The sequence below is a fragment of the Leuresthes tenuis genome, unplaced genomic scaffold (assembly GCF_036924035.1).
Source record: "Leuresthes tenuis unplaced genomic scaffold, fLeuTen1.0.hap1 SCAF_11, whole genome shotgun sequence".
NCBI lineage: Eukaryota > Metazoa > Chordata > Actinopteri > Atheriniformes > Atherinopsidae > Leuresthes > Leuresthes tenuis.
The window spans coordinates 23,776,944-23,804,833 of NW_027325365.1; the positions used below are offsets into that span (position 1 = coordinate 23,776,944).

General features: G+C 39.5%; 1 protein-coding gene across 1 annotated transcript; it reads right to left on the reverse strand.

Annotated features, from left to right (window-relative positions):
- gabra4 (gamma-aminobutyric acid type A receptor subunit alpha4) lies at positions 1-27,837 on the reverse strand. The gene is made up of 9 exons (XM_072396182.1): positions 27,486-27,837; positions 27,250-27,368; positions 25,951-26,018; positions 25,569-25,789; positions 20,228-20,310; positions 16,422-16,565; positions 15,744-15,896; positions 11,569-11,825; positions 1-9,262 (listed from the first exon to the last, which is right to left on the reverse strand). Exons 1-9 carry the CDS (start codon positions 27,572-27,574, stop codon positions 8,726-8,728), a joined length of 1,671 nt encoding a protein of 556 aa, XP_072252283.1. The 5' UTR covers positions 27,575-27,837; the 3' UTR covers positions 1-8,725.
- Positions 27,838-27,890: the final 53 nt, after the last annotated feature.

Genomic DNA, 27,890 nt, shown 5'->3' on the forward strand with positions numbered 1-27,890 from the left:
ATTGGATAAGGACTAATAAATAAAACATCAGATCAAAAAATATTGTTTTATCCACATATTGACTGTAACCACTTGACAGGATGACAAAACAGTTCAAGTTGGAATACAGTTATGTACAGTACTGTAGTTTGCTGTCACCATGTAAGATAAGTTCAGTGTGGCATTGGAACTAATTACACAACACACAAATCTATGTCACTCAACTGCAAAACAGTGCAAATTAAGTTCTGCACCTCTTGTATAAATATTCTGCAACTCAAGGGCTTATAGGTTTTTATCATATGGATTTATTAAAGTGTTGTTCATAAATACCTAATGGAAAAGCATTGGAATTAATCCTTTGGTGCAGCACTGGTTTATGTAAAAAAAAAAAGCCATTTATCAAACCATGTATACACATGTCATGTTGAATGCTTTTGTGTACCTTATTGCTGTCTGTGGCTTATCTTATAGTCTAAATATTGCTGTAACTGCTGCTCCTACCACTGAGCATTACCATTATCATAATTGAGGGTTTCATCATGATCTTGACTCCAGATATCATTATTCCACTTCGCTGAGAGCTATCACTGCAAACATGCACCAGCAGATATGAGGAGGATTTTTGGGCTCTTCATTTGGATTCATGATGTCCTTCACCATGCGAATGATTAACCCCCTTGAATGCCTTGCACGTGTGTTCGAAAGTATGATGCAAATTATAACATATTATCCTATTAACTCCCAAGGGTCTACATGTTAATTATCTTGGCCTGTGGCATTCCAGAAAATGGGTTGAGTGTGGAGTTATTTGCTGCAGATGCGCAGGCTACAGCAGAAGTGTGCCAAAGGAATGATAGAAAAGATCTCTGTGAATTGAAATCATTTCAGAAACAATGTGGCAGCTGCAGCATCACACAAAGAAATTACCTTTCATAATAACAATGGGTTTTAACGTTCACTGCAGATGATCCATGTAAGAGGATATATTCAGTTATAGGCACAAAGTTGAGCTCTATATCTCTTGTAAATAGTTTTTTTTACATCAAGCATCTCTTGATGCTGTCATAAGGAGGCCAAACTGATATTGTGACAATCTTTAACAAGCTGCTCATGAAATAATAATCATGATTAGATTGGTGAAATTTAATTACTCAGAGCATGATTTTGTTTGATCGTGATAAAATGCCATCGATGCTATCAGGTCTTTCACACTGAATTCACACTTTAGTCATCCGAGTAAAATGAGGCAGACCTAGCTTGGCTGTGTTGAACTGAGACCCATCTCATCATCTGAGGTCTGGAGAAAGAAAAATCCCAGACACTCCCTCTAGTGGTTCATTTTAGGAATAAGACACAATGTCCTAGTCAATGTCTTTAGTGAGTGAACATGTAACTGTAGTTTTGACCTTTTATACAAGAACGTTTCATGTTGACATGACTTTCCAAAGCATATAAGAGGGAGATTCTATAAAACTCCCTCAGTTCTGCAAAACATAAAACTTGGCAAATCTGACTGAATTTATGCCCCAAGAGGAATTCGGTACTCTCAGCTAAAGTATTACAAAGAGTAGGGACTTTAGAGCATTATCATCATTATTATTACTATTATTGAGCTGAATTGGATTTCAGGACATTAAAAATGCTCACTTCTCATACAGAAACACAATAATGAGGAGTTACTGTACAACACATTTCTAAAAAAAAACCTGCAGTTATGTATCTTTTGTGATCCTGAATACCATGTGACAATATCATAAAGTGGGCTTTGCATCTCAATATAAAACAAGGCAAAAACAAAGCATTAATAGATAAAGCCAGTGGTGGATATTTTGGTGCTTGCACTTCACTCGAATAATTTCTCTTTCTGCTCGTCCAAACTTTATTATAAACTGTTCCCTTTTATGTCAGAGACAACTATTGTACTCTTCTTTTTTTTTCTTTTTTTAAAAATATGATCTAAGACGACTGCTGGGATAGGCTCCAGCCCACCCGCTACCCGATTAACGGATTGACGGTATAGAAAATGGATGGATGGATGATCTAAGATGTTTATTGGTAAAGATTTTTAAAAAATAACCACTGTACCTAATTGTTGATGTGTCTCTGTTGAGGCTGGCAGATTCCCAAAGAGTTCATTCCCATCAAGGTTTAAATTCACACACCAAGCAGAAATTATGCCACAAATTACATCCCACCTGTCCCTCCTTCTATAAACTAAGCCTGCTTTATCCTATAAAGAATGGCTTGGGTTGCAGCTTATTTCCACTGCCATTTGATGATAGACAGGGCAAAGCCTGGAGAGGTTGCCAGTAGTTCACCTTTAGTAATAGCGGCCCATAATGTATCAATACCCTTTTTGATCCCTGTTAGGGATCCAACAAAGCTCCGTCTACAGTCTCCACTACATGAAATCTATGAAAAAATCCATCTTCTGGTACTTTTTTGTCCAATCTAAACAGTTCCACTTGTGAATCTCATTAAGCGGAGGTCATGTTTCAGCCTTCGTGACCATGCCTTTGAGCACCTAAGACACTCGTACCTCTGAACACTCCAGTTTGGGTGTTGTTGTGGAGCACAGTGGCCCTGGAGAATAAACTTTTCCTGGTTAATTTAGTTGACTGCTCTCTTTTCTCCTGCAGGTAATTTCATGAGAGTCACATCCGAAAAGGCATTGTACAATTTTATCAGTAAAATCTCTTTTGTCTTTGCATCGTTTTACTGGAGGTAAATCTGCCTAATGCCCAACTTCATACTGTATCAGCTTTTAATTACTGGGGTCACACTCGCTCTCATTACACAAATACATATCATGTAAAAATGTTGAAATCCAGTAAGCCTTTAGTTTAAACAAGCCAGTGTTAAAAATGTTAAGGATTGAATACTCACTTGCTTGATAAATATTCACACGTATTGTTTCTGAAGAAATTATGCAATTATGCAATATTACTAAAATAAGATTTTAGAAAATGCCAACTGTTCTAACTTTTACTTGCATTGCAGTATTTTGCATTGGTATGTGCATGATTCTTTAAATGTCCAATGAAAAAAACAACAAAAGTGAAAATTTATTATTCGTGGCAAATGGGAGCAGTACTGATCATTTGCTTTTATTTCATTATCCTGATTTGTGTGTTTTTACTCAGCCAAACAATATACTACACAATGTGGGAAAAGTCCCATGCGCAGTTCCAAGTGCTATAAAATCAACCAATGTTGTAGCCAGTAGAGTACGTGACGCTAAGTAAATATCATCTTTCTGTTAGTTCATAAGCTTTATTGGTGACGAGCAGAATGGTTGTCACGACTGCAGCTCCCTGCTCTTGCCTTTTAGAGGTAAATGGACCAGCTCATCCCAAATGGGTTTGTGTTCAAAATCAAAATGGGCCAGTTAAGCCACTAGAGGGAGTGTTACACCATGGTTTAAAAGTGCCCTACTAGCACAATCAATGTCCCATTTAATCCAGTTGTATGGGCTCACAATTTTTTTTTGAGAAAGCTATTTTGATGCCCCTGATGATTAAATGAGAGCTTGATCTCATGATGTGCTCCCACTTTCCACATAAAGTGAGCATCTTTAATCTGTCTGTCGTGTAGAACACCATGTGTGTGGAAAAGAAAAAAACAGGACAACAGAAAACCCCTGACCTGGCGTTGGGAGCTCCATCAATCATGCACAGATTTAGAACAGCAGAATCACAGCATTTAAACACTGACCATCGATCTGTTGCTGACAGGGTTCTCATTAGGATATGGTTGTCCTGTGTTTTTATGATGAGATATTTTCTGTTCTGACAGACAGAGAGAGACTGGGGGGGTGGGAGAGACAATGACTGAGAAGAGTAACAGGGAGGTAATGACAGAAAAATCTATTTCACACATGGCTGTGTACTGGAGAGGTGAGTGGCGCCAGGCATCTTGATCTGTCCATCAGTCCTCGTGTTTGCCATTGCTGTGGCAGCATCATAACTCCTGTTAGACTAACTGATCGACAAGGGCCAACAACCATGACTACATGAACGATTTGTGGCTATTAGAACCAGAAACAAGGCAGCTACTGCATCATGAATCCCAACACACCTGACAGAGGTGTACATCCATGCTGTGCACCTGTCAGCAAACTCTTCAGTGCTCAGTTTCTCCAGTGAGGGCATAATGACACCATGAGGAAATATATTCTACCTGTCCAAACTGATTTCTGTGATTCCTTGATAAAAATGTCAAGCAATATTTTGTAAAATGGAATTATAGTCGTGTGAAACTAAACCAATCCACTTCTGTTGCGTATGATGAGCTCTGTTATTTTGTGATGCTTACACTTGCATTATGGCAAGACAGTCACCGCCAAGTCAGAGAGCTCAATGACAATGAATCCCCTACTTAACCTCTAGCAGCCAGTTACACAACAGCAACAAAAGACAGCAGGGAGGACAATTTTCTGTGGTCACATAATGCGTTATCTGGATAATGGTGTCCTCTGCCTATACAAGAATTCAATCGCCAGCAGATTCATTACATCTGAGGGTCACAGGCTCTTCAAAGTGCACAAAGTTATGACGTAAAGTAGAACTAAGTGCTTCACTTATTTTTATCTCACATCTGACAGTTGCCTTTGCTATTTACACATTAGTGTGAATACTTAAGTGTATAATATTGACTGTAGTAAGTTTCTAATCTTTACCTCTTTGGGACTTTGTGTGAAACCGTAGGAACAGTTTGCACTCTCATGTCTGTACACTAAACCTGAAGCTACAGCTAGCAGCCGGTTAGCCAAGACCAGAAACAAGTGGAAACAGCCAGATTTGAATGCAAAGTGTGAAACTTTCAGGCGGATCTATTTATAAAACATACTACTAAGAATTCTATTTTCATTAGTGTAAAAAGATCTGTCTCCGTTGCCTTAAAATGAGCTATTTGCATTACAGATCTTTTTACACAGGGTCAGCCATGTTGTACAACTGTCTTTCTACAGTAGCCCAAAACAGAGAAATCAAACAGTGCTTCTGGAAAGTGGCGTTACTTTTCAGTGATTTCCAAATGTGTTTTTTTTTATACCCACTAAGAGGGAGAGGGTGAGGCAGGGAGGATTCAGCTGGTTGCAATCTGAAACTTCCTTACTAGATGCCATTAAGTTGTCAATACTTCAAACGCCCCTCTTTCTAAAATAGATGTCAAATTTCCCAAAACACTACATCCTCAAAGTAATACATGAGGCAGACAGTTACTATGTCTGACTCCTATAGCAGTCTTAATGTGAGTTACAAAAATCCACTGAATGAAGAAAGTTCTCCAATCAATATGACCATAAAGATTGTTGGTTCATACCCTTCAGTACGACCCATTAGCAGCGTTAAGTACCACCCCTACAAGTGGCAAGAGGGAAATACTGCGTACCATATGAGTGTTTCAGTGTTGGAGTGAATGTCATTCTCAAGTCTTTTCTTAACAATAATAAGAAGACACAAAATCCACATGACAAGGTTGGAGGGAGGTTGGATGGCACAATCTAGCCACAGTTTTTTCCCTTTTGAGCTATCTTCAGGTAATAATATGAAAACAAAACAAAATATTAATTGGTTAGACTTGGAAATAAAAATGACTTGGATATAGTTTGTAAATCCTCATGATTAGGGATGGAGTGCATTATTTTTACAAAGTAACTGTCACCTTCATGGACACCTTTTCACTGTTTACCTTCGAAACATGTAAACACACGACAAAGCTTTGTCACTTCCTGGTTGGGTTTAGGCAATAACTTCAACTGACTATGGTTACAAGTCAAAACTTCTTGGTTAGGGTTAGAAAATGATCATGGTTAAGTCTAAAATAGTTTATTTTTACAACGTGATTGATACTTTCATGGATTCCATAGCTTCCCGCTGTGACCTGTAGTACCATTTAACCCCCCTCACATCCAAGTCAGCCATCTTATTACATAAGGAGCTTTTCCCATGTCCACGATATGTCTCTCAACCATAATAATGTAATAATATTTCTGAGCAGGTAACATTAGTTTTTAATAGTTAACTTTAGCTAACCCCTTACTTGACCACAGAAATTACTCATCGTACAACTTAACTATAGGGAAAGTCAAACATGGGTTTAATCCTCCGTGAAGTTAATCAATGAGTTCAAACAATGCTTTCTCATCCTATATGGGTTCTGTGTTAGGTAGCAACGCCACTGTGGCTGTTTTGACAGGGCTGTTAAGTTCATTACAAACTTGCCATCATACAACATATCTGTATTCACTGAGGGCCTTAACCTCTTTTAAAAACACTGAAAACAAGATAAAATAAGGTAGCAAATGAAAGCTGATCTGTTTTCCAAGATGTCAGCTGTCCTTACTCACAGTCTTCTAATTGTTATTGATGTTTAACCAGATGATTTATTTGTTCTGTATAACAGTAGTTTGACACAGTGGGTGTAACAATAAGATTGGTCTGATGTAATATTGTTGCTACAGAGACTGTTAAATGGTGGACTCCACAGGAAGTGAAACCCAGAAGTTCAAATTAGTTTTTGAATGATTTCTTACAAAAAAAAATACAATAAATTCAGCTGGCCCAAATGTATTTTATAATTAAGATGACAAAAAAAAAACATGGGAACTTTGTTATGCTACACAAAATCGACATAAATGAAAGCTTCAGCACAAAAAGCTTCTCCAGAACACTAGTTTTGTAGTATTTTTTTGGTTGAGTTGCATAGTAGACAGAGTAGCTTCTCAGCTACAAGATGACTGACCTTGTTATAGGTAGGGTTTGTAATCCATTCACATGTGACTTTACAACATGGCCTACCGAACTGGACATGGGTGGAGTTGGATGCTCCAACCGCAATTTGCAGCAAGACATACTTCACCATTTTGATCATTTACATGCAGCTGCTATCACAACAACTAGGATTGCATATTCTTAATATGACCCACTGTTTCCTATTTGGGAGGAGGACATTCTTAAAGAGAGAAATCACTGGCATAAAGTGAAAGCTGCCTCTTTATCCTCCTAGGTGACAGCAGGTAGACCTCTAGGTTAACCTGTTTATGTTCACTCTCATTTTACTTTAAAAAGTTGAGGGAGGGCAGTTCCACTGTGTATGCGTTCTTACTGTAAAGCAAAGAACCTTAAATCAGTGCACCATTTGAATTCAGCTTTTACATGATTTGCAAGCAGTAGAACTCATATTTGGGTCAGTGAATGTCAAAGAGTTAAGCTAAGCTAATCAGCTGCTGACTGTGGCCTCATTTGATGATACAATTTTCAGAATGGAATCAGTTTTCACATCAAATTATCAGCACACAAAGTTAAGAAATTAATTACCCCTAATTCTCTTTTTTAAAATAATCTAAATGTAAATAGCTACTGCCAGTTCCGCACTACTGACCAGCATAATAGTGTACAGTTGATAAGATTACCCTTAAGCTACGTGGCAACATCTGGCAACAGCTGTCCATGTTGCCACATGGACAGCTGCATGAAGAATGACCAACAGCTACACTGGACATCAGCTAACACCTGAGAAAATAATATAAAAGGAAAAAATAAATAAATCAACCTTGAAATTGTGTTCCGGTTTGTTGAGATTCGAATGTGGCCCTAATCTGGTTATGTCCCAGGGCTTATCAGGGTCACAAATGAGAGGGGATTTTCCACGAACTGCGGTGAAATAGTGCAGTACGTGTTTAAAAAAAGTACGTAAAAATGGCTTATGGATGACAGAATTCAGCTCATGTGTTTCCCTCCGAAATAAATGACCAGCTTACTCTTTTTATGCCAGTGATCCACTAGCAAATGGCTTTACTTGCTGTTCCCTGCGTTTGTTCGTATGAATCTTTCTTTAATCACTTACACAATCATTGTTTGTAGCCCATTATGGCAGGAAAGAAGCTTAAACCCTACAGTTGCAAGCTTATCTCTCCTACTTTCCTTCTGCTCTATCCAAATATATTTTATCTCAGGGTTTTTCATATTATTTAATCCAGATGCTTTACAATACGTTACCGCATAAGTAAAGCTTTTCAGGGCTGATCAAGTCACAGGCAAAAGCCTGGTTTGAGGACTTTTCTTCCTGATCAAATATATCTCTTTTTAGCTTGACACTTACTTGGCAAGGATCCATTAATTATCCAGTCCCTGCTTTACCAGAATCCCTTTGTACTCCTCATCATATTACCTTACATCCTCAAATCTGCTGGCACACCAATGCAGAAAGTCTTAATATTAAAATGGGAGTGATTTTTTTTCCATTAAATATAAATCTGTTCTCTAATAAATGTACATATTTACATTGCTGTTGCAGATCAGTTTAGGACGATGGCACACATCCAAACATCAGCAGGCGCAGGGTACAAAAGTAGGAAAATGACAAAATCCCGTACTTTATGTTGGCTGCTGGCCAACAGGGATCACGAGCCAGTTGAAGCCGATGAAGACCTTTACAATCAGATGAGGCAGTATTAAATATAAAGAGGACAGTGGAATATTCCAGTGCGCAGGTGTTCTTATGTTATGTAAAGTCAGGTATTTCTAATTTTGTCGATTTGTTCCCATGCTTGGCAGCCTGGGACTTAAGGAAGGAAAAAAGTAATTTTATCCTTAGTGTTCTCCAGAAAAAGGAAGTGCTTGACAAGCACATTTATCTGTTTGGCAAAGACAAAAGTTTTTCATTGAGTGCAAACTCCCATAATCCTTATTCGATTCCCATGTCTTGAAAGAAAACATCCCACTTGTTGCTAGATCAAAGTCTAGCCACCTTTGGCCACCATTGTGTCCTTCGATAAGTAAACCACCCAGTAGACCATGTTAAACGCACCAAAGGACACTGGGAACAGGATCCGTGCATATTTGTCAATTTTACTGGTTCCACCCATACCGGCAGTGGTGGGCTGAGAGCATGGTGTCTGCTTTGGCTCCAGTTTGTTCCCCATCATCTGGATGCGCTCCAGCTTGGGCCCCAGCAGATGTTGCAGAGATGAGGAGTGGGCGCTCTGCTTGCATGGCGTGCCCGCCATTACATCTGGTGTGGAAGCTGCTGCCTGGGGCGTGCCCTTCACCAGCTGGGCGGAGGATGAGGCCACGCTGAGGAGGCTCTCGGACTTCGGGCTGGAGCGAGACAGGGTGGACGAGCTGCCATTCACTCCACTTGCTAAAGCTCTCAGCGGCCTCCCTCTTCCTAGTCCTGAGATGTTGGAGCTGGACTGGGCTCTCTGCTGACTGCTCGACTCTTGTTGGGAAACATAGTTCATCCGCTTTCTCAGAGAACCATTGATATCAGGATTTTGCTGTGAAAGACAAGAATTAAACAATACTTAAGTTAAGCAATGATGAAGAAGTTTTCTGATACTGATATTTCTTCCAATTTCCTCGTGTTTTAGCTTAACGACTTTGGTTTAACTGCCTTACAGCCTAACTTGATCAGGTGATGTGGGAAAATGGTTGTCATGATATAGGAACATGGAGACATAGGATATCAGCATGCTGATGAATCAAAGTTTAATCTGTATCTCTGTTGGTAACAGGGTAAATAAATGTATATTCGTTGTGAAACTTTATTAATTTGTGCTGTGGACCAAATTGTTCTTCACGTTCTTTCATGACCTAAAACAAAAGTCAAGATGGAAAAATGCTGCTGCCTTGCACTCAAACTATGGACAGCAGTGAAGTGAAAAAACTCTACTGTGGTCTCACAAATGAAAACTTGAAATGAATGTCAAAAATCATAGATGCCACAGCCTTCAGGCTAAAAAGGAGTGGGATCATCTAGCTTTCTATTTCCACACAGTTCAAAATCTATCAAATCTTTGTCAGAGAAGGCCTGGCTTATTTCAGCAAGACAGGGCCTGACCATATTATGTGTACATGACAAAAACATGGCTCCATTGTGGAAGAATGGTCATGTTTATTTCACTGTATAAATTGGAAGGGTTCAAATTTAGGTAGTATCATATAGGGGTAAAAATGTGCACAAACACAGATTTCCCTACAAGTTTTGGTAAAAACTTATGATTCAGATGACATTTTGGAAATATTTCTCACCTACTTTGAAAAAGGAAGGAAACAAACAAAAAAACAGGCGCATACATACTAAATAAATACATTTAAAAGATATTCAAAGAAAAAAAAGTGTCCTGTCTGCTTTCTGTTTGAAGGCATTTGATGACACGGTAAACTCACTTGGATTTTCTTTCTGAAAAGTGCGTCAGGGGACATCAACCTTGTCATATTGATCTGATTATAGTCCTCCTGACACAGATGGCCTTCATCTGGAAGCGGAACATTGAGTGTTTGCAATACAGATGTCACTTACCAAGGATTTCCCTCATTTCACACAGCTTAAGACATAAAGTAGGTAGCGCTGCATCGGGGTGGTAATGCAGTGTAGCATCAAAGGAGCTTATCCTTTGAGAGTTGATGTTTTCAAGCAGAGAGAGTGTGATTCTGGTACCGAGGCAGTTGCAGAAATAATCCACCACCGCCACCCCCCCACCCTGAGATTAAAGGATCCAATACTATTGTTTCCCATGACCAGCAGAGAAAGTGTGTGCGTGTGTGTGTGTGGTTATAGTTGGATTGTTTTTTTCATCATGGAAAAAGGGAAAAGGCTGAGGAGCTGGAGGGCAATGACCCATGTTCCAAGCCCTCTGCTAACGGGACCTGCTCTCTAGGAAGATAGCATTAACAACCCCCCCCAACCAGTGTCAGAGCCTTTCTGAAACATATACAGATGTACCAGTGCTGCGTTGCCGTGGTAACCTACTAATCCACTGAAGTGCCGTTGTCACTATACAGCATTCAAGCATTATTACGCCATTACGGATTTGGACTGGAGGGGGCTACTTAAAGTAGCTAGTGTAAAAACTGACATATACATTGTTGGGTTATGTCATCTTCGACGAACAGTAGATCTCTCTGACAATTTATTGTCTGTTTAGAAGAAATATGCACTTATTACTTCATTTCACAACCATCTGAACTGGAAAACAGCATATCGAGCACATTCCATCAATTAGATGAAAAGTGATTTATGACACATTCATCAGATCTGACTAAGAGTACAAGCTCTGAAATAGCTTCATAGCATATTCATGAAGCCTGATTTAATCCATATGTCAGCTACCATGCTGTTAAAGTCATTTGTTTCTACATACTGAGACAAAAACAAGAAACCATGTCAATTTACTCATCAAGCATTTCATCATTAAAAGCCCAGACCCAGAAACACGAGAAGCTGTTTCCTGACTCTCCTAATTTTCAGCTCTGTTTGGTCTTCTCTTCAACAGAGTCAACAAACTGTCTCCCAGTTTTACATTTGAACAAAAGCTGCATTTGTCGAGAAACATTTGCTGTGCTAACAGCAATTACAATCTGTCATCATTCCAAATATAAGCAGCTTCTGGTGGTAAACACAAGCACATAAGGTTCCAGGATCAGATTTCTCGAGTCTTCCTTATAAGATTCTCTGTGTAGGAGCACACATCTAGGCTTGAGGCCAGATACACTAAACCCATAATACAGAACATGCTGTGTTAGTGGTCCTTGAGGTAAAATGCGATCAGATCATTGAGCCACTCAGAGAAACAAACATCACCTGCAGCACTTCCTCTGCGTCTTTCACCTTCACTGGTGTGGTTTGGGGCACAGGGGGACATTTGGCCGGCTTCTTTTTGGCCCGCTCCGCCTGTGCGTTGGTGAAGTAGTTGACGGCAGCAAACTCGATGAGGGCAGAGAAGACAAAGGCAAAGCATACGGCAATGAACCAGTCCATCGCAGTGGCGTACGAGACCTTGGGGAGGGAGTGGCGAGCACTGATGCTGAGTGTCGTCATGGTCAGGACGGTGGTAATGCCTTTGATGACAGTAGAAAAAGGCAAAGATTTTGTCAAGATTATAACTAAAAAGCAAGAAAATCATTTGTACACTGTAAATACAGGGCTTGAACATTTATATTCTATTTTCAAACATATGCATATTCATAAACTCAAACATCAGATTTTTACAAAAGTCTTAAAAGTAGAATAATAAAGCCAAGTTAAATACATGACCTAAATGCATTACTCTTAGTCAGTTATCTATTGAAGAAAATGATCCAGTATTACATCTTCCATCAAAGCAGAAGAACTTGAAAAAGAAATCTAAAGGGTTCATAAACCTTCTAGAGCTACTGAATCTCTGTGTACGTGGAAACTGCAGCTCCCCTACAGACAGACATTTATTTCAACACAACACGCAGTAGATCTGAATAAAAAACAAGAAGTGTTCAATAACCCATGCATGTAATGTTTCTCTCATCTGCATATTTCATTAACTGAACGCAGAGAGATAATGAACCATATAGTTAGCTCTCTGAAATGGAAGACGTGTACAAAAAAAGACTACAGTGTTTATGTCTCCATTAATAGATTTGTTTTTAGCCACTTGGGGGAACCTTACATTTTAAACAGTTGCCTGTTTACACATCCAGCAGATGACAAGTAAGAAGATTATTCATTTAAAGTTGTATCTGTTCCTACCTAATACGTCCAAATCTGATGAGTTGAGAATGAAAAATGGTAAAATAATCAGATAGATAGATAGATAGATAGATAGATAGATAGATAGATAGATAGATAGATAGATAGATAGATAGATAGATAGATAGATAGATAGATAGATAGATAGATAGATAGATAGATAGATAGATAGATAGATAGATAGATAGATAGATAGATAGATAGATAGATAGAATTAATTGAATATAGAATAATAAAGCAAAGGAAAGATAAAGGAAAAGGCCTCATGACATCCCTGTGGCTCCCTTATATTTCAAAGGGGAAAAAAAATCCAACAAAGAATAGGATTATTTCTGATGGCATGCAAGCTTTCCATCCAAATACCATTCTTGCATCAAAAGATATTAAGCCACCAGCTTAAAGTTGACTGAACCATATCTCTCATTCCACAGCATAAACTCTTGTGACGCTCCAACAGTGGAAATGGTGTAAGTTAAAGGAGGTTATACATCATACAGCTGGAGGACATATTGACTGAAGCTCACTCACACGATCTCTCCCAGGACTAAATGTCATATGTTTCTCATTTAATCGTCACTGTTCTATGAGAAGGGGAACAAAAAAATGAAAAAATAAAAACAGGCCAGCTAGCAAGGTCATTCATGGCTCGAACAATGACAGAAGGTCACAGTATAAGGCTGTAGCTCATAGCTTGTCCTTTGTAATTTTAACCAATAGCAATAATGTGATTTGGAGAAAATCCCCTTTAGTCGTAGATCTGGAACAGTCTGCGCAGAGTCCTTGCAACATAAATGTACGTCCTCTGTGCACAGACGTGACCGCCATATAATTACCTGTCAGTCAAAAGCAACTGGCTGGCATTGATAGGTGAACTGCAGCTAAAGGCAACAAATAGAGAATATTAGCCTCTTATGTGAAGCAACTTTCACTGTATGCTAAAACTATCAACATAGAAGCAGTAGCAGAAAAGTACTAGATGTCCCACTGTCGTGAGACAGGTTAGTTTTACCCTACTGATGATGTGTTGTTGCAATAGGGTCAAGATTAGCTAAGTTCAGCTTGAGGACAGGAAACAGCAGCACCTCAAAAAGACAGTTTATTAATAAACCCAGTGCTTTTACAACACTTACTTCTGAGTATATTGCTTACAGTATATTATTTGTATATTTTCATTGCACTTAGGCAAAATAGATACAGTATTTTGCTTATTAGTACACAACAAAGCTTGACAAGATGATTAGCTGAACCGAGCAACAATTATTTCGGTAAACCTAGCTAAACCTAGCAAAGGCAGGTTTAGTTAATCATCATCTGGCTTTCCACTGTCACAGATAAGAACATTAACTGCTTCTGTAGTTAACTACTCCTGTAGTTAATCTTCACTGAATTATTATGCCTTATAAGAGAACAAGGTAGCTTCTATCAACTACGCTCAATCTTTATCACTTTATGGATTTCTATTTTCACTTGAAAGATGATTACATACCCCTATAGTGGATAACTAATCATGTAAGTAATCTTCACTATGTTAGCACCCCTTAAAAGTGAGCAAGGTACCTCCTTCTAACTCTTCTGTCTTTATACTAAGCTAAGCTAAGCTAATAACTTTCTGGTTTTCCCTTTTAACACAAAAGATCATGATTCATGCTCCTCTACCACAGCCAAATTGAGAAGGAAAAAAGCCAATCATTCCATTCTCTGATTTGACATTTTGAAATGTGCTTTTTATTTTGTCCCTTTGAACTTAAGTCAAGAAACTCCAAATGTAATCCTCTTTCCACTTCTGTTTGTCTTCCTGACAAACAGCTTCCTCCGCCCTCAAAACAGGTCACTGCAGCTGAGTCACTGAAGCAGGAAGTCAAAACAGACTGTAGCTGCAGGGGAGAAGGGAAGAAATTCGAACACCCTCCTTCCATCCCACCCCAAACAGCCAAACATGGACATTGAAATGCAGCGGATAACAGCAGAAATCTACTGCCTCAAAGGCTCAACTGATGCGACAATAGCAGTGCTGCTGTGATGCCTGTCATGCTGGCTACTTTGGGGCAACTCAGCTGGACTGTCAGTGACTGTGGGCACTGATCCTCCAGTACAACAAAATTACACTATGCAATACCAAGACACATTTCTACCAAGGGTCACACATCATATTTCCCATTTAGCAAACAAACTTGGTACACAAACTAAACAGGCAACAAGACTTTGCATTGTGTCAAATTTACTTTGGATGGATACATGTGATTCTACAATGTCTGTCTTTAGCAGAAAAAAAACATTAGGGAGGCTTGTTGTATGGGTACTATTATATTTAGGCAATTTGACTCAGTTCTGCAGTCCACCAACAATAAAAACATGACCTTCATGATAACTAACTGATAAAATACATGTCAGAAGGCTGTAATGCGTTGTTTGTGACTGCAAGTTTTGGAGTCTAATATATAATATAAATGACTGCCAGTGCAAATGACAGTGAGTTACCTTTCTATTACAAAGATTTGACCAGTGTTACTATTATACTCTAACTTGTTCTCACTTGTGAACTAGTCAGATACTATTGCTTGGACTGGAGCCCTGACCTATTTTATTTTGTATTTTAAACACCTTTCCTTAACGTTTTCCGAAACTTAACAGTGACTTTAAATGCCTCACCCTAACTAACTGCTTTTTAAGCCAACCTTCCTAAACCAGTTTTAATCCCTTGTCTTATTCAAGTATTCTTATTGCTTAACTTTAACTATGTAGTCAGCTGAGCAAAATTACTTAAAATAACAGAAAGAAAGATAAGCAATAAACAACATTCTCAATAATGGACTCAAACACGAGTCCCACTCATGGGAGTGTCCTTCTGCTTGTCTCAATCTGCAACTTTGCCACTGGATGTTGCTAAATGCAATAGAGCGCTGCTTTAACTCTCCAGCTAACTCCTTAAAAAAATCACCCTAAATGACAAAGTAGGTTAGAATAAGAATTTAGAATTGTTCTATACCAGCCTTTGAGGACATTTGTCCGCATGTTCTTCTGCATTTAAATTTATAGTGTAGTATTTCAACTTATTTCCAAGAACATGTTCAATACATTTGGAAGAGGTTTTGTTTCAAATACTATTCAACTTAATCAAATACATATAAAACAACAACACTGCTCTAGATTTCCTATAATCACAACACAGTGGAAAATCAAGTTCTGATGAGTGGAGAGACTCTGAATGAGTAGACAGGGAGGAGCAAAATGAGGGATACGTGAAGTCTACATACCAAAAACTGTGCGTGCAGGGACTGATTCTTTATTTATCCAGAAGGACACTTGGGAGAGGATTACTGTCATTATGCAGGGGATATACGTCTGGATCATAAAGTAGCCCATTTTACGTTTCAAGTGGAAGTAGACTGTCATCACCACATATTCACCTGGAGAATTGAGAGAAATTCATTAGTTTGATTAACACAGAATTCAATGTTTCAAGCTGATAGATTTCAGGTATTACAGTGGAAAACAGAAGGCACGTTCGATCATTGTTTTAGACCCTTTACATCCTGCTAACATACACATACAATGTGCTCTAGCTTCCTGCTGCAATAAATCTAGTTTTTGATGCTTCGGTTTTAGGCGAACCAACAGGCCCTCTGAAATGACTCAATGCATGATGTTTACTTCATGAAGCTGCTGCTGTGTGCTAGTCATAGTCCAACAGACTGACTGCCAAGTTTGTGCAAGTGTTAACGCTCCAAATCCTTCAGATATGTTTCCCATTATCTGTGTGGAATAGAGAGTGTGGAGCAGAAAAAAAGAAAGCTCCATCCATCAATCTTTATACATTTGTGAAAGTAATGAATGAACTATTAAGTATATGCCAAAGTTTTTGTTGTCAGTTTGCCTGGAAGTACTCACTGCTGTTGAAAACATGAAATAGTGAAACGACCAGGAAGACTCACCTGTGATGGATTTAATTGTTTCACTGGAGACTGTCTGACCGATGAGATCATACTGAACGAGGCTGGAGGACTCAGGAGGGACTTCCACCGAATGCTGAGGCCCTTTAGTCCAAGTATAGATCATCTCTGTTTTAGGATAGGCATCTGCAGGCAAACAGCAAAGCCACACTGGCATGAGTCACTTACTCAACACCGTGGTTAAGACAGTGAGATACATAAGGCGTCAATCATTTTTCCATATGTTCACCTTTGTATATTCATTTGATATTGGATAACTATTATTGGTGTGTGCTTGTGAAAATTGTTTTCTCTTCTAGTTGTGTAACTTCTTGTTTGGTCAACTTCTTAATTCTAAGAAATTCTAGAATGATGTTGCACTAGTGACAGCCTGCTGCAGTAGGGCTGGATATATATGGTATTTCTACTGAATATTTTTCTCTGAAAATACAGATTTTTTTTCAACATTTTTCCAGGCTGGTTTGGATACCGTGCTACTGTAATGATTTCTGCTGGTAACTCTGGCACTTATTCACATCTGTAATGATGCATAACTATGCATAATATATATGAGCAGCTGACTGAGTCATTCACTCCAACACATTGAAATATTTCAGTATATATCAAACATACTGACATCAGTTGTAATCTGTTTATTGTCACACTTTATTTAGCCCGTGGATTTTTTTCTTTTGAACCAAACATATCAAAAATGTGTAAGCGTAAGAGGTCCAGCAGTACTCCCAGACAAATTGAATTACTGTATACTGAATTGCTAATCCTCAAATTGAGGGTTGACATCCCGTCCCCCACTTCAACTCCTAGTAGAATAATTAATTGACTAATCAGCAAGACTGCCATGTTTTGCCATGTCTTTTTCCACAACCTTTTGCCAAGGACAATCTTTCATATGGACATATGGTATTGCATTTGTATTAGATGAGTTATATCTAAAAGGTATGACTGCATCCAGGCAATTTTTTAAACTTGTTTCTATTTTTAAAAAAGTTACATTTTCCAGTAAGTTCCCTGTGCCTGAGTCTGGTTTTGGGATACTTCAGATGATAAGAAGTTCCATTATTTGCCCCTGTTGCTTTCTCAGTGTGTTTTGCTGTTTGCACACAGGAGATGTGGACCAGTCTGTGCATGCACAACAAAATGCCAGTTGTCTTTGCCTGCCACTCCCTATGGGACCCCACATCGGCAGGATACCAACTGTTCTGCCAAATGAAATGACTCTGGTGTGTCACGGAGTGGAACGCAGTGCCTGTGCACATGAGTCCAGATGGAGGGGCAGAAAAGGAGCCGGGAAGAGGGAGAGAGAGAGGACGATGAGACAAATTGAAGGCAGGGCAGGCAGTGAGAAAATTAGCTCACACACATAGAAACGCACACCAGCTATGGAAAAGAGCTGCATAGGTCTGTGCTGTCCTGAGGCCGAGGAAGGGATTCTGACCTTTCCTCTGCTTCAAGCTTCATCAGATCCATGGTCGCTTCCTCCTCACCGGAGGCTTGCGGCAGCAGAGTGGGATGAGGGGGATGGTGAGAGGAGGGGGAAGAGAAGGATGACAACAACTGAGAAATGTGAATTTGTCCTCTACAATGTCACCACATTGGGTAATTGACAGCAGATTGGGCGGGTGTAAAGGCAAACTCTTCTCCTTTCCTTTCTCCTGCAGATGTAATCTTCAAACCGCCTCTCCTGCCTGATAAGACAGAGCTGCTCTATGCGAGAGGCTTCTTTATTTTAGTCATTTCTGCTGACCAGTGAGGCCAGTATAAACACCAGTGCTGAGTTAGGGCTTCATTGTTCAACATGAAGAATGAAACATCTGATTGTTTGGAACCACATTCAGTCACTCCGTTCTCAGCAGTCTTTTTCAGAACTCAATCCTTTTTAGAAGTAAGAGGAGGAAAGTCACATGATCAAGGTTTCTTGGGTAATAATTCTACTTTTCTAAAGCCTTAAAAACTAGTACCACGAAGATCTTTCCATATACGTTACTTTAATCAATCATAAAACCTTATATACGTGACAAAAAATATATATTTTTAATTTTATATATATATATATATATATATATATAAAATTAAAAATATATATTTTATATATATATATATATATATATAAATATATATATATATATATATATATATATATATATATATACAGAGAGAGAGAGAGAGAGAGAGAGAGAGAGAGAGAGAGAGAGAGAGAGAGAGAAAGAGAGAGATACTATAGAGTTTGTGAATGTTACATTGCAGTTAGACGCGTGATTGGCATTGTTGTCTTGTTTAATTCTTTTGGTATTGTTAGACTAACAGGAATTTTTGTAAAGATAATTAAAAACAAGATTGTTTTAATTTGTGAGCTTTAGAAAAGCTGATTGCTCCATAATTACTTCGCTCACATGATATTGATCTCATTTTGTCCTCACTTCATTTAACTAAAGCCACTTTACTTGCACCACGATGGATAAAAGCTCTTTTGCAAAACATTATGCAAGCTAGTCCAAAGTGAGAACTCATTCCAGAGCTGAAACCTGCTCCCCTGCTGCGTGTTTCATGCTTATCTCACTGCCACCTGTTTTGTAATAAGAAGTCAAATCTCTCGTGAAAATGCGGTGTGGAGGCCTTTACGGGCCGCCAGTGTTTCAAGCAAGAACTTCAGTTGTTTGCAGCCATCTAGAAACAGCTTAGATGTGAGATGTGGTGACAGTTCCTAAATAAGAAAGCAGTTTTGTAACGATTCACTAACAAAATTTACACCAATATATAATTTTACCTTCAACAAACAGGCATCGGCCAATAGCAAGTTGTACAGCATGTACAACTTGAGGTTAAATGACCAAAGCTTTGCTGTCAGAGCAAAGCAGCGGCTTACTTTCTTTACTTGTCTTATAGACAGCTCGACTGAACGAGATCAGCTAAAACAATCCCAGGTACTAGTTTGACCAAATTTCTGTGCTGTATTTTCCATTGAATTTATTTCCAAGTGCTATATTGAACTAATCTTAATTCACAACGGACTCATATTGTACTTTTAATTTAGTTTAGTTTGGAGCCCTTTTATACTTAGATTGGACAAAACAGAAAGTCTGAGTTGTGGCAAACAGTGCGGTAGGTAGTTCTGAGTGTGGAAAACAGAAGTGAGAAACACTGTTCAGCTCGGGGAAAGAAGTGAAAAGATCAGAATCAGGGATCAAATCTCAGACTTCAAATAGGAGCACATGGGACAGGATCACATTGAATGATGAAAAAAATATTGGCAGAACAGAGCCCTCATCAACATGACAGGGTGGTCCCTAACCCTGACCATATTTTGATTAATATCTAACCCTAACCAAGTTTTTTATTTTATGCCTAAGTTTCACCAATTGCAGCTGAAATCAAAATCAAAGTTATTTGACACTTAAGTTGGATGAGAATAAAACTTGGTTCTTTCGTGTGAAGGTGGTGTTGGAGCACCAACATCTCCTCCAACCTCCTCATAAGCATTTGTAAACATGTGATAGCCATGCAAACATCCCATTTGTTACAGTTTCAAACAATGCAAAATATAAGCACATTACAATTTACATATGCATGTAAAGTTTTTGGAGTCTTTTAAATTAGGTAATTTTACTATTCTTGAACAGTTGTACATTTTATGTACAATTGTATAAGGCAGAAATAGAAATTTAAAAACTTCATCACCCAAAAAGTGTTGTAATTTCACAATTGTGGAGCCTTTGTTGTAAAACTGTTCCGATTTGGTCAGTCAGTTTTACACATTGTAGTGTGAGAATACATTAACTCGTTGGACTTACAGCTTCCAAACTTGAGGGGGCATGCATGTCCATCCATGGGGAAATTCACAAGCTTCATTGGACACTCAGCATTAATAGTCAACCTGATCCAGAACAGAGAAGAATTGCTCAATTAAGGACCAAACTAACATTTACTAAACATGCATTTCTAAACTGCAACACCTCCAAACAAGGAAAGAGAAACTCTAAAAGCACAACGTCTTTGATCAAATATCTACTTAGTAGTATTAGTTGAGGTTTACTTTAAATCAATTTAGAAGACACAAACCTAGCTTTTAATTTGTTACTAAATAGTTAATTCAATTCAATTCAATTCAATTTTATTTATATAGCGCCAGATTACAACAATTGTCATCTCAAGGCACTTAAGTAATATAGTCCAATTCAAGCCAATTGGAATTCAATTCATTGTAATCATAATCCAATTAATTCATATAGAGCTAATTAAAAAAATTAATATCCTAGCTAAGGAAACCAACAGATTGCACCGAAATGTGTCTTCAGTCCAATCTCCCGTCCTGAGCGTGCCTGTGGCAACTGTGGAAAGGAACGACTCCCTTTTAACAGGAAGAAACCTCTGGCAGAACCAGACTCAGGAAGGGTGGCCATCCGCCTCGACCAGCTGGGGTTTGAGAAGACAGAAAAGAGGGAAAAGAGGGGGGAAAAACACCATAACGCCATTCAAAGGATATCTGTTGGAACAGGGAAACATAGGTTAATAACCACAATAATGTCACATGTACATAAAATCAATTTTGAAATTAAACAGGGGGAAAAAGAGAGCAAAGTGAGGAAAGGTGTGACAGATGAGGTCCCCCAGCAGTCTAAGCCTATAGCAGCTTAACTATGGGATGTTTCAGGATTACCTGAGCCATCCCTAACTATAAGCTTTATCGAAAAGAAAAGTTTTAAGCCTAATCTTAAAAGTGGAAAGGGTGTCTGCTTCCCGGACATTTACTGGCAGCTTATTCCACAAGAGAGGGGCCTGATAACTGAAGGCTCTACCTCCCATTCTACTTTTAGAAACTCTGGGAACAACAAGTAAACCTGCAGTTTGGGAGCGAAGTGCTCTGTTAGGAAAATATTGTACAATGAGATCTTTAAGATATGATGGAGTTCGGTCAGTAAGAGCTTTATATGTGAGGAGAAGAATCTTAAATTCTATTCTGAATTTAACAGGGAGCCAATGAAGAGAAGCTAAAACTGGAGAAACATGATCTCTCCTGTTAGTTCTCATCAGAACTCTGGCTGCAGCATTTTGGATCAGCTGGAGGCTTTTCAGAGAATATGTGGGACAGCCCAATAATAAGGAATTACAGTAGTCCAATCTTGAAGTAACAAATGCATGAACTAGTTTCTCTGCATCACCTTGAGACAGGATGTTCCTGATTTTGGCAATATTACGAAGGTGAAAGAAGGCAGTCCTAGAAACCAGTTTTATATGTGCGTCAAATGATAAATTCTGGTCAAAAATAACTCCAAGGTTCCTCACTGTAGAACTAGAAGCCAAGGAAATACCATCTAGAGTAACTATATAACTAGACAATTTCTCCCTGAAGCGCTCAGGTCCAAAGAGAACAACTTCAGTTTTGTCTGAATTTAAAAGCAGACAGTTCTGAGTCATCCAGGTCTTTATGTCTTTAAGACAGGCTTGTAGCCTGACCAACCTGTAGGTTTCATCTGGTTTCATAGATAAGTACAGCTGAGTATCATCAGCATAACAATGGAAATTTATGCCATGCTGTCTGATAATGTTACCTAATGGAAGCATGTATAAAGTAAAAAGAATCGGTCCAAGCACAGAACCCTGAGGAACTCCATGACTTACTCCAACGTGTGAGGAAGATTCCTCATTTACAAGAACAAACTGGAATCTATCAGATAAATATGACTTAAACCAGCCTAATGCAGTTCCTTTAATCCCAATAACATGTTCAAGTCTCTGTAACAGAATGCTGTGATCGATCGTATCAAATGCAGCACTGAGATCCAACAGGACAAGCACAGAAACAAGTCCGCTATCAGAAGCTAACAGGAGATCATTGGTAACTTTCACCAGTGCCGTTTCTGTGCTATGATGCACTCTGAATCCTGACTGAAACTCTTCAAACAGATTATTTCTATGTAAATGATCACAAAGTTGAACTGCAACTATTTTTTCAAGAACTTTGGACAAAAAAGGGAGATTGGATATAGGTCGATAATTAGCCAACACTTCTGAATCAAGAGTAGGTTTTTTAAGTAAAGGTTTAATTACAGCAACCTTAAAAGTCTGAGGTACATATCCTATCAACAAAGACCGATTGATCAAATCCAATATGGAAGTGTCAATTAAGGGGAAAACCTCCTTGAACAGTCTGGTTGGGATTGGGTCTAACATACAAGTTGATGGTTTAGAAGAGACTATTGCTGTTGTTAGCTCAGAAAGATCAACTGGACAGAAGCTGTCTAAATACAATTCAGGTTCGAAAGATACTTCTAAAGCTGCTCTACTTGATGATACATCAGTGATAATAATGGGAAGGATTCCATTAATCTTCTCTCTGATAGAAACAATTTTATTGATGAAGAATCTCATGAAATCATCACTGCTGAGAGTTAAAGGAATACATGGCTCAACAGAGCTCGGAGTCTTTGTCAGTCTGGCAACAGTGCTGAAAAGAAACCTGGGATTATTCTTATTCTCTTCTATCAATAATGAATAATACGCAGTTCTAGCTTTACGAAGTGCTTTCTTATACGTTATTAAACTATCTTTCCAGACTAATTGAGACTCTTCTAAATTAGAGGAACGCCACTGTCTCTCCAGCTTTCTTGCAGTCTGCTTTAACGCACGCAGCTGTGAATTATACCAAGGAGCCAACCTCTTCTGACTGATTACCTTCCTTTTCAGAGGGGCAACATTGTCCAGTGTTGTACGCATTGAAGCTGTAGTGCTGTCAACAAGAGAGTCAAGTTCTACTGGAGTAAAATTTAGGTAGCCATCCTGTGTCATATCAGCACATGGCAGTGAAGAAAAGGATGATGAAATCAACTCTTTAAATCTGGTTACAGCATTCTCTGACAGACACCTTCTATATGTAGAATTCTTCTCAGAAACCGTGTAGTCAAGTAATGTAAATTCAAAAGTTATTAAAAAATGGTCAGACAAGACAGGGTTATGAGGGAACACTGTTAACTGTTCACTCTCAATGCCATAAGTCAGCACAAGGTCAAGGGTATGATTAAGGCAGTGAGTAGGTCTGTGAACACTTTGAGAAAATCCAATAGAGTCTAATATAGAATTAAAGTTAATATTTAGGCTGTCATTTTCAACATCTACATGAATATTAAAGTCACCCACTACAATGACTTTATCTGTACTCAGCACTAACTGGGATAAAAACTCTGAGAATTCAGACAGAAACTCAGAATAAGGGCCAGGTGGACGATACACAACAACAAACACAAGAGGTTTTTGTGATTTCCACTTTGGGTGGGAAAAACTGAGAATCAGAGATTCAAAAGAGCTAAAACTAATCTTGGGTCTAGGACTGATTAGTAACCCTGATCTGAAGATAGCTGCCACTCCTCCTCCTCTACCTGTGGTTCTAGGAACATGAACATTTAAATAGTCAGAGGGAGTTGATTCATTAATGCTAACATGATCCTCCTGCTGCAGCCAGGTTTCTGTAAGACAAAATATATCAATATGATGATCACAAATCAAATCATTCACTAACAGAGACTTCAAAGGGAGAGATCTAATATTCAGCAAACCACATTTAATAGTTTGATGTTTTTGTTCAGTTAAAGTTTTTGTTTTAAATTTTTTTTTGCACAAGAGGATTTGCTCCTTTTGTGTTTTTTGATTGAGGGGGGGGCAGCATCAGGTGGGAAGCCGCAGAGAAGTGTGTAAGACTACAACTCTGCATCCTGGTCTCAACCCTGGGATGTCATGTTTTTGGATGACTAATAAATTCGTCCATATGTCTAGAAATGAGAGCCGCTCCTTCCAAAGTGGGATGGATGCCGTCTCTCCTCATCAGACCAGGTTTTCTCCAGAAAGATTGCCAATTATCTATGTAGCCCACGTTGTTTGCTGGACACCATCTAGACAACCAGCGATTGAATGAGGACATGCGGCTAAACATGTCATCACTGGTCAGATTTGGCAGGGGTCCAGAGAAAACTACGGAGTCCGACATTGTTTTGGCAAAATTACACACCGATGCAACATTAATTTTAGTGACCTCCGATTGGCGTAACCGGGTGTCATTACCGCCGACGTGAATAACTATTTTACCGTATTTACGTTTATCCTTAGCCAGCAGTTTTAAATAGGATTCTATGTCGCCCGCTCTGGCCCCTGGAATGCATTTGACTATGGTCGCTGGTGTCTCTAATGCCACGTTTCTGACTATAGAGCTGCCAATTACCAGGGTTTTCTCCTCAGCGGGTGTGTCGCTGAGTGGGGAAAATCTATTAGAAACGTGGACAGGTTGATGGTGAACCACGGGCTTGACTTTAGGACTATGACTCCTCTTCCTGACAGTCACCCAGCCACTCTTAAGTCCCGGCTGCTCGGGATCTGCTCGGGGACGACTAACAGAGCAAGCTACGCTAGGTGGCTCCGCACTGACTAAAGGGGCCTGGCTCGCTATCGGGTGGTTTTCAACAGTGCAGAGCCGAGTTTCCAATTCAGAAAGCCTTGCCTCCAAAACTACAAAAAGACTACATTTGTTACATGTACCATTACCACTAAAGGAGGCAGAGGAGTAACTAAACATCTGACACACGGAGCAGGTGAAAGCAGGAGATAGAGGAAGAGAACTGGTAGCCATGCTAAGCTATAGAACCAGATACACCGCTAAAAAGTGAAAAATAAAGACTAAAGATCTGTAAGAGTGAGCGTTAGAATATAACAAGTATGGGATAGAGTTAACTATGCAAGATGTGTAAATTATAGGGAGAAATAAGGTGATTATTAGTAGTTCAAGAAGAGCGAGAACTGTCACAGTGCACACACACAAAGCAACAGGAAGTGATGCAATACGTCTTACCGCAAAGCAAAGCCCTTTGATTCTTTTAATCTTCACACAACATTCTTGTAACTGCAGTGCAAGTGTCTTTACTGCTTGTATAATTTGAAAATTTAGCATCTATCTCTCTGCTGTTTACACAAAGAGCCGGACTTTGAGTTAACTGAAAAACTCCATTATTGCTTTACAACAAAGTCTTCCGCTTCTCCTATTCTATCTTCATGGGTAAAACTACGGGAATACAAACTGACAAGTTTCTATCAAAGACTGTAACTGGTTAAGTATAAGTATAACTGTAAGAGTTAAGTATAAGGAAGTACCTCATGGTGTAGAGGATGGTGCCATTCTTCATGATGCGGAAGAGCTTGTTGGGGGCCGTCATGTTGTGAGCCACTGACCTCTTGCCGTTCCTGAAAAAGGTGTCTGGTGTCCACACTTTAGTCACCATGAGGTTGTTCAACCTCAAAATCTCTATCGGGCCCTCGTACATCAACCTCCGATCCACCCACGTCTGGCGAAAGAACACGTCCATCGTGTATTCCTTTGTCGGGAAAGTCGCCAAAAACAAGAAAAACACATGAGGTAAGCCGGACGAAAAGGTTTTGTTTACGACCAAAATATAAAGGAGAATGGTGGTTTGCTTTAGCGGCTCTTTCAGATTATTATTATTATTAGATTATTATTCTTAGTGAAGATACGTACCATTTCAACATCTGAGACAGGCCCAAAACTTGTCACATAAATGTCAGTCTTGACCTCCGTCACAGGACCTGTTGAATCAAATAAGCAGACAGTATGTGTCATGTTTAATGACCATTTCCTGCTTTAAATCCTTCTAAGCCCCAGTGAAGTCTTGGAGAGACACCAGTCTTATTCACACTTGTGTAAAAACTGTTTAGAGACCTACAGCCCATCAGCATCCTACCCAGAAGACGGGCAGTAGCTTATCTCTTTCAGAGCTGTGTAGTGCCTCTGTATAATGCAAGTGGGAAAAAAGCTTAAAAGATATAAAAACTGAATTCTGTTAGATCTTTTTTTCGCTCTCATTGAATGACTGTCAAAGCAGACAGTGAAGGAGAGCAGCAGTACACGCCTGCATGTGGGCATTTGTGTTGACAGGCTGCTTTGCACGGTGAACCAGAAATAAGTTGCCACTGCTGGAATAATACTGGTTCCTAACATGAACAGGCAGCAGAGAACCGACGTATGACAACCAAATCCGCACTTTAACACTCAAACTGTGCATTAGGCGTTTGTCCTGCAACATTCTCACGATTACGTAACTGCACTCGCTCAAACGTGCAGAGCTCAGAGGCCCGCCTTCAGAGAGCAAAACTACCAGGCTGTCACTATCAACTCTGAGACACAGTTCAGCATCTGCTCTGTTGAGAAGCAACATGTTACATATAATGGAAGTCACCCGCATAGAGAATGGTGAAGTGACACCACGTTAAGATGTCTTGACCTTTGATCTACTTTCCCTCCTGTCAGAGGGCTCAGGTGGATATTTTTCCTCTCTTAGACAAATCAAGTGACTTGATTTGGATGTATTTGGTGCTTAGATTTGCACGTTATGCCATTTTTAACCTCTACCTTGTCCATCCCTCTTCGCTGATGGAGGGTCTGTTTAAATCAGGGATGATTTGATTAGACTTAAAAGGGTGTTTTTTTCTCACGAGTGAGTTTGCAGATTTCGTATTACTTGTAATAAAAATATAAAGATGTTGTTGTTTTTTAAATAGAAGATTTTAGAATAGATCAATGTTTCGCTATGTAAACCGTCTCAGTATTGTGATTTTTCGTGTTTTTGGCCAAAAAAAAAATAATGGAATAGAACAAAAAGTTTGATCTTCATTATGTTCAGCTGAAGATTCTGGTTGCATCCGAGTTGGCACATAATTGCTGTGTGTGTGCGTGTGTGTGCGTGTGTGTGTGTGTGTGCGCGCGCGCGCGTGGAAACTGCTCGCTTTGGTGCGCAAAAATCGCATTTCTTCTGAATACCTCCAAATCCAGGTCGCAGCCTGTTGTCGTAGCCGTCCAGAAGTCGGTCCAAAATGCGCGTAAAATTCTCCGGATAAATCCTCTCATCCTTCCTTGTCTGCCCAGAGATTTTCCTCGCACTTTAAAGGGAAACACAAACACTCTTAACTTCAGCGCTGAAAAGAAATAAGAGAGACGCCTCGTCGGGTAGAGTGATCCGCGCGGCCGCTTTCAGCACCGCGGACAGAGACACTCACCAAGTCGCCAAACAGATAAAGTAGAAGAGGGTCCGAATAAAAGCGGGGCGCATCGCTGTCACCATCTCCTTCTTCTTGGCAGACACCATCCTTGCATGCCATTCTTCAAGCCTCTTCACATCTCACCGCGACAGCTGCCTGTGTCCCGGGGAAAGACAGAGGGGGGAGACAGGGCACAGCGGCGCAGAGAGGAAGGAAGTTGTGAGCCTCTCTCTTGCTCCTGCAGTCTCCTCCGCCAGACGCGCAACAGTCACACACACACCCCACGCACGCACAAACACCTTCACCCCCAGCGCCGGTCACTTCTTGTCCTGATCCGATGCTGTTACTGCTGCTGCTGTTACTGCTGCTGCAGCTGCTGCTGGAATCCACAGAAAGAAACAATGATTCCCTCTTTCCTATTCT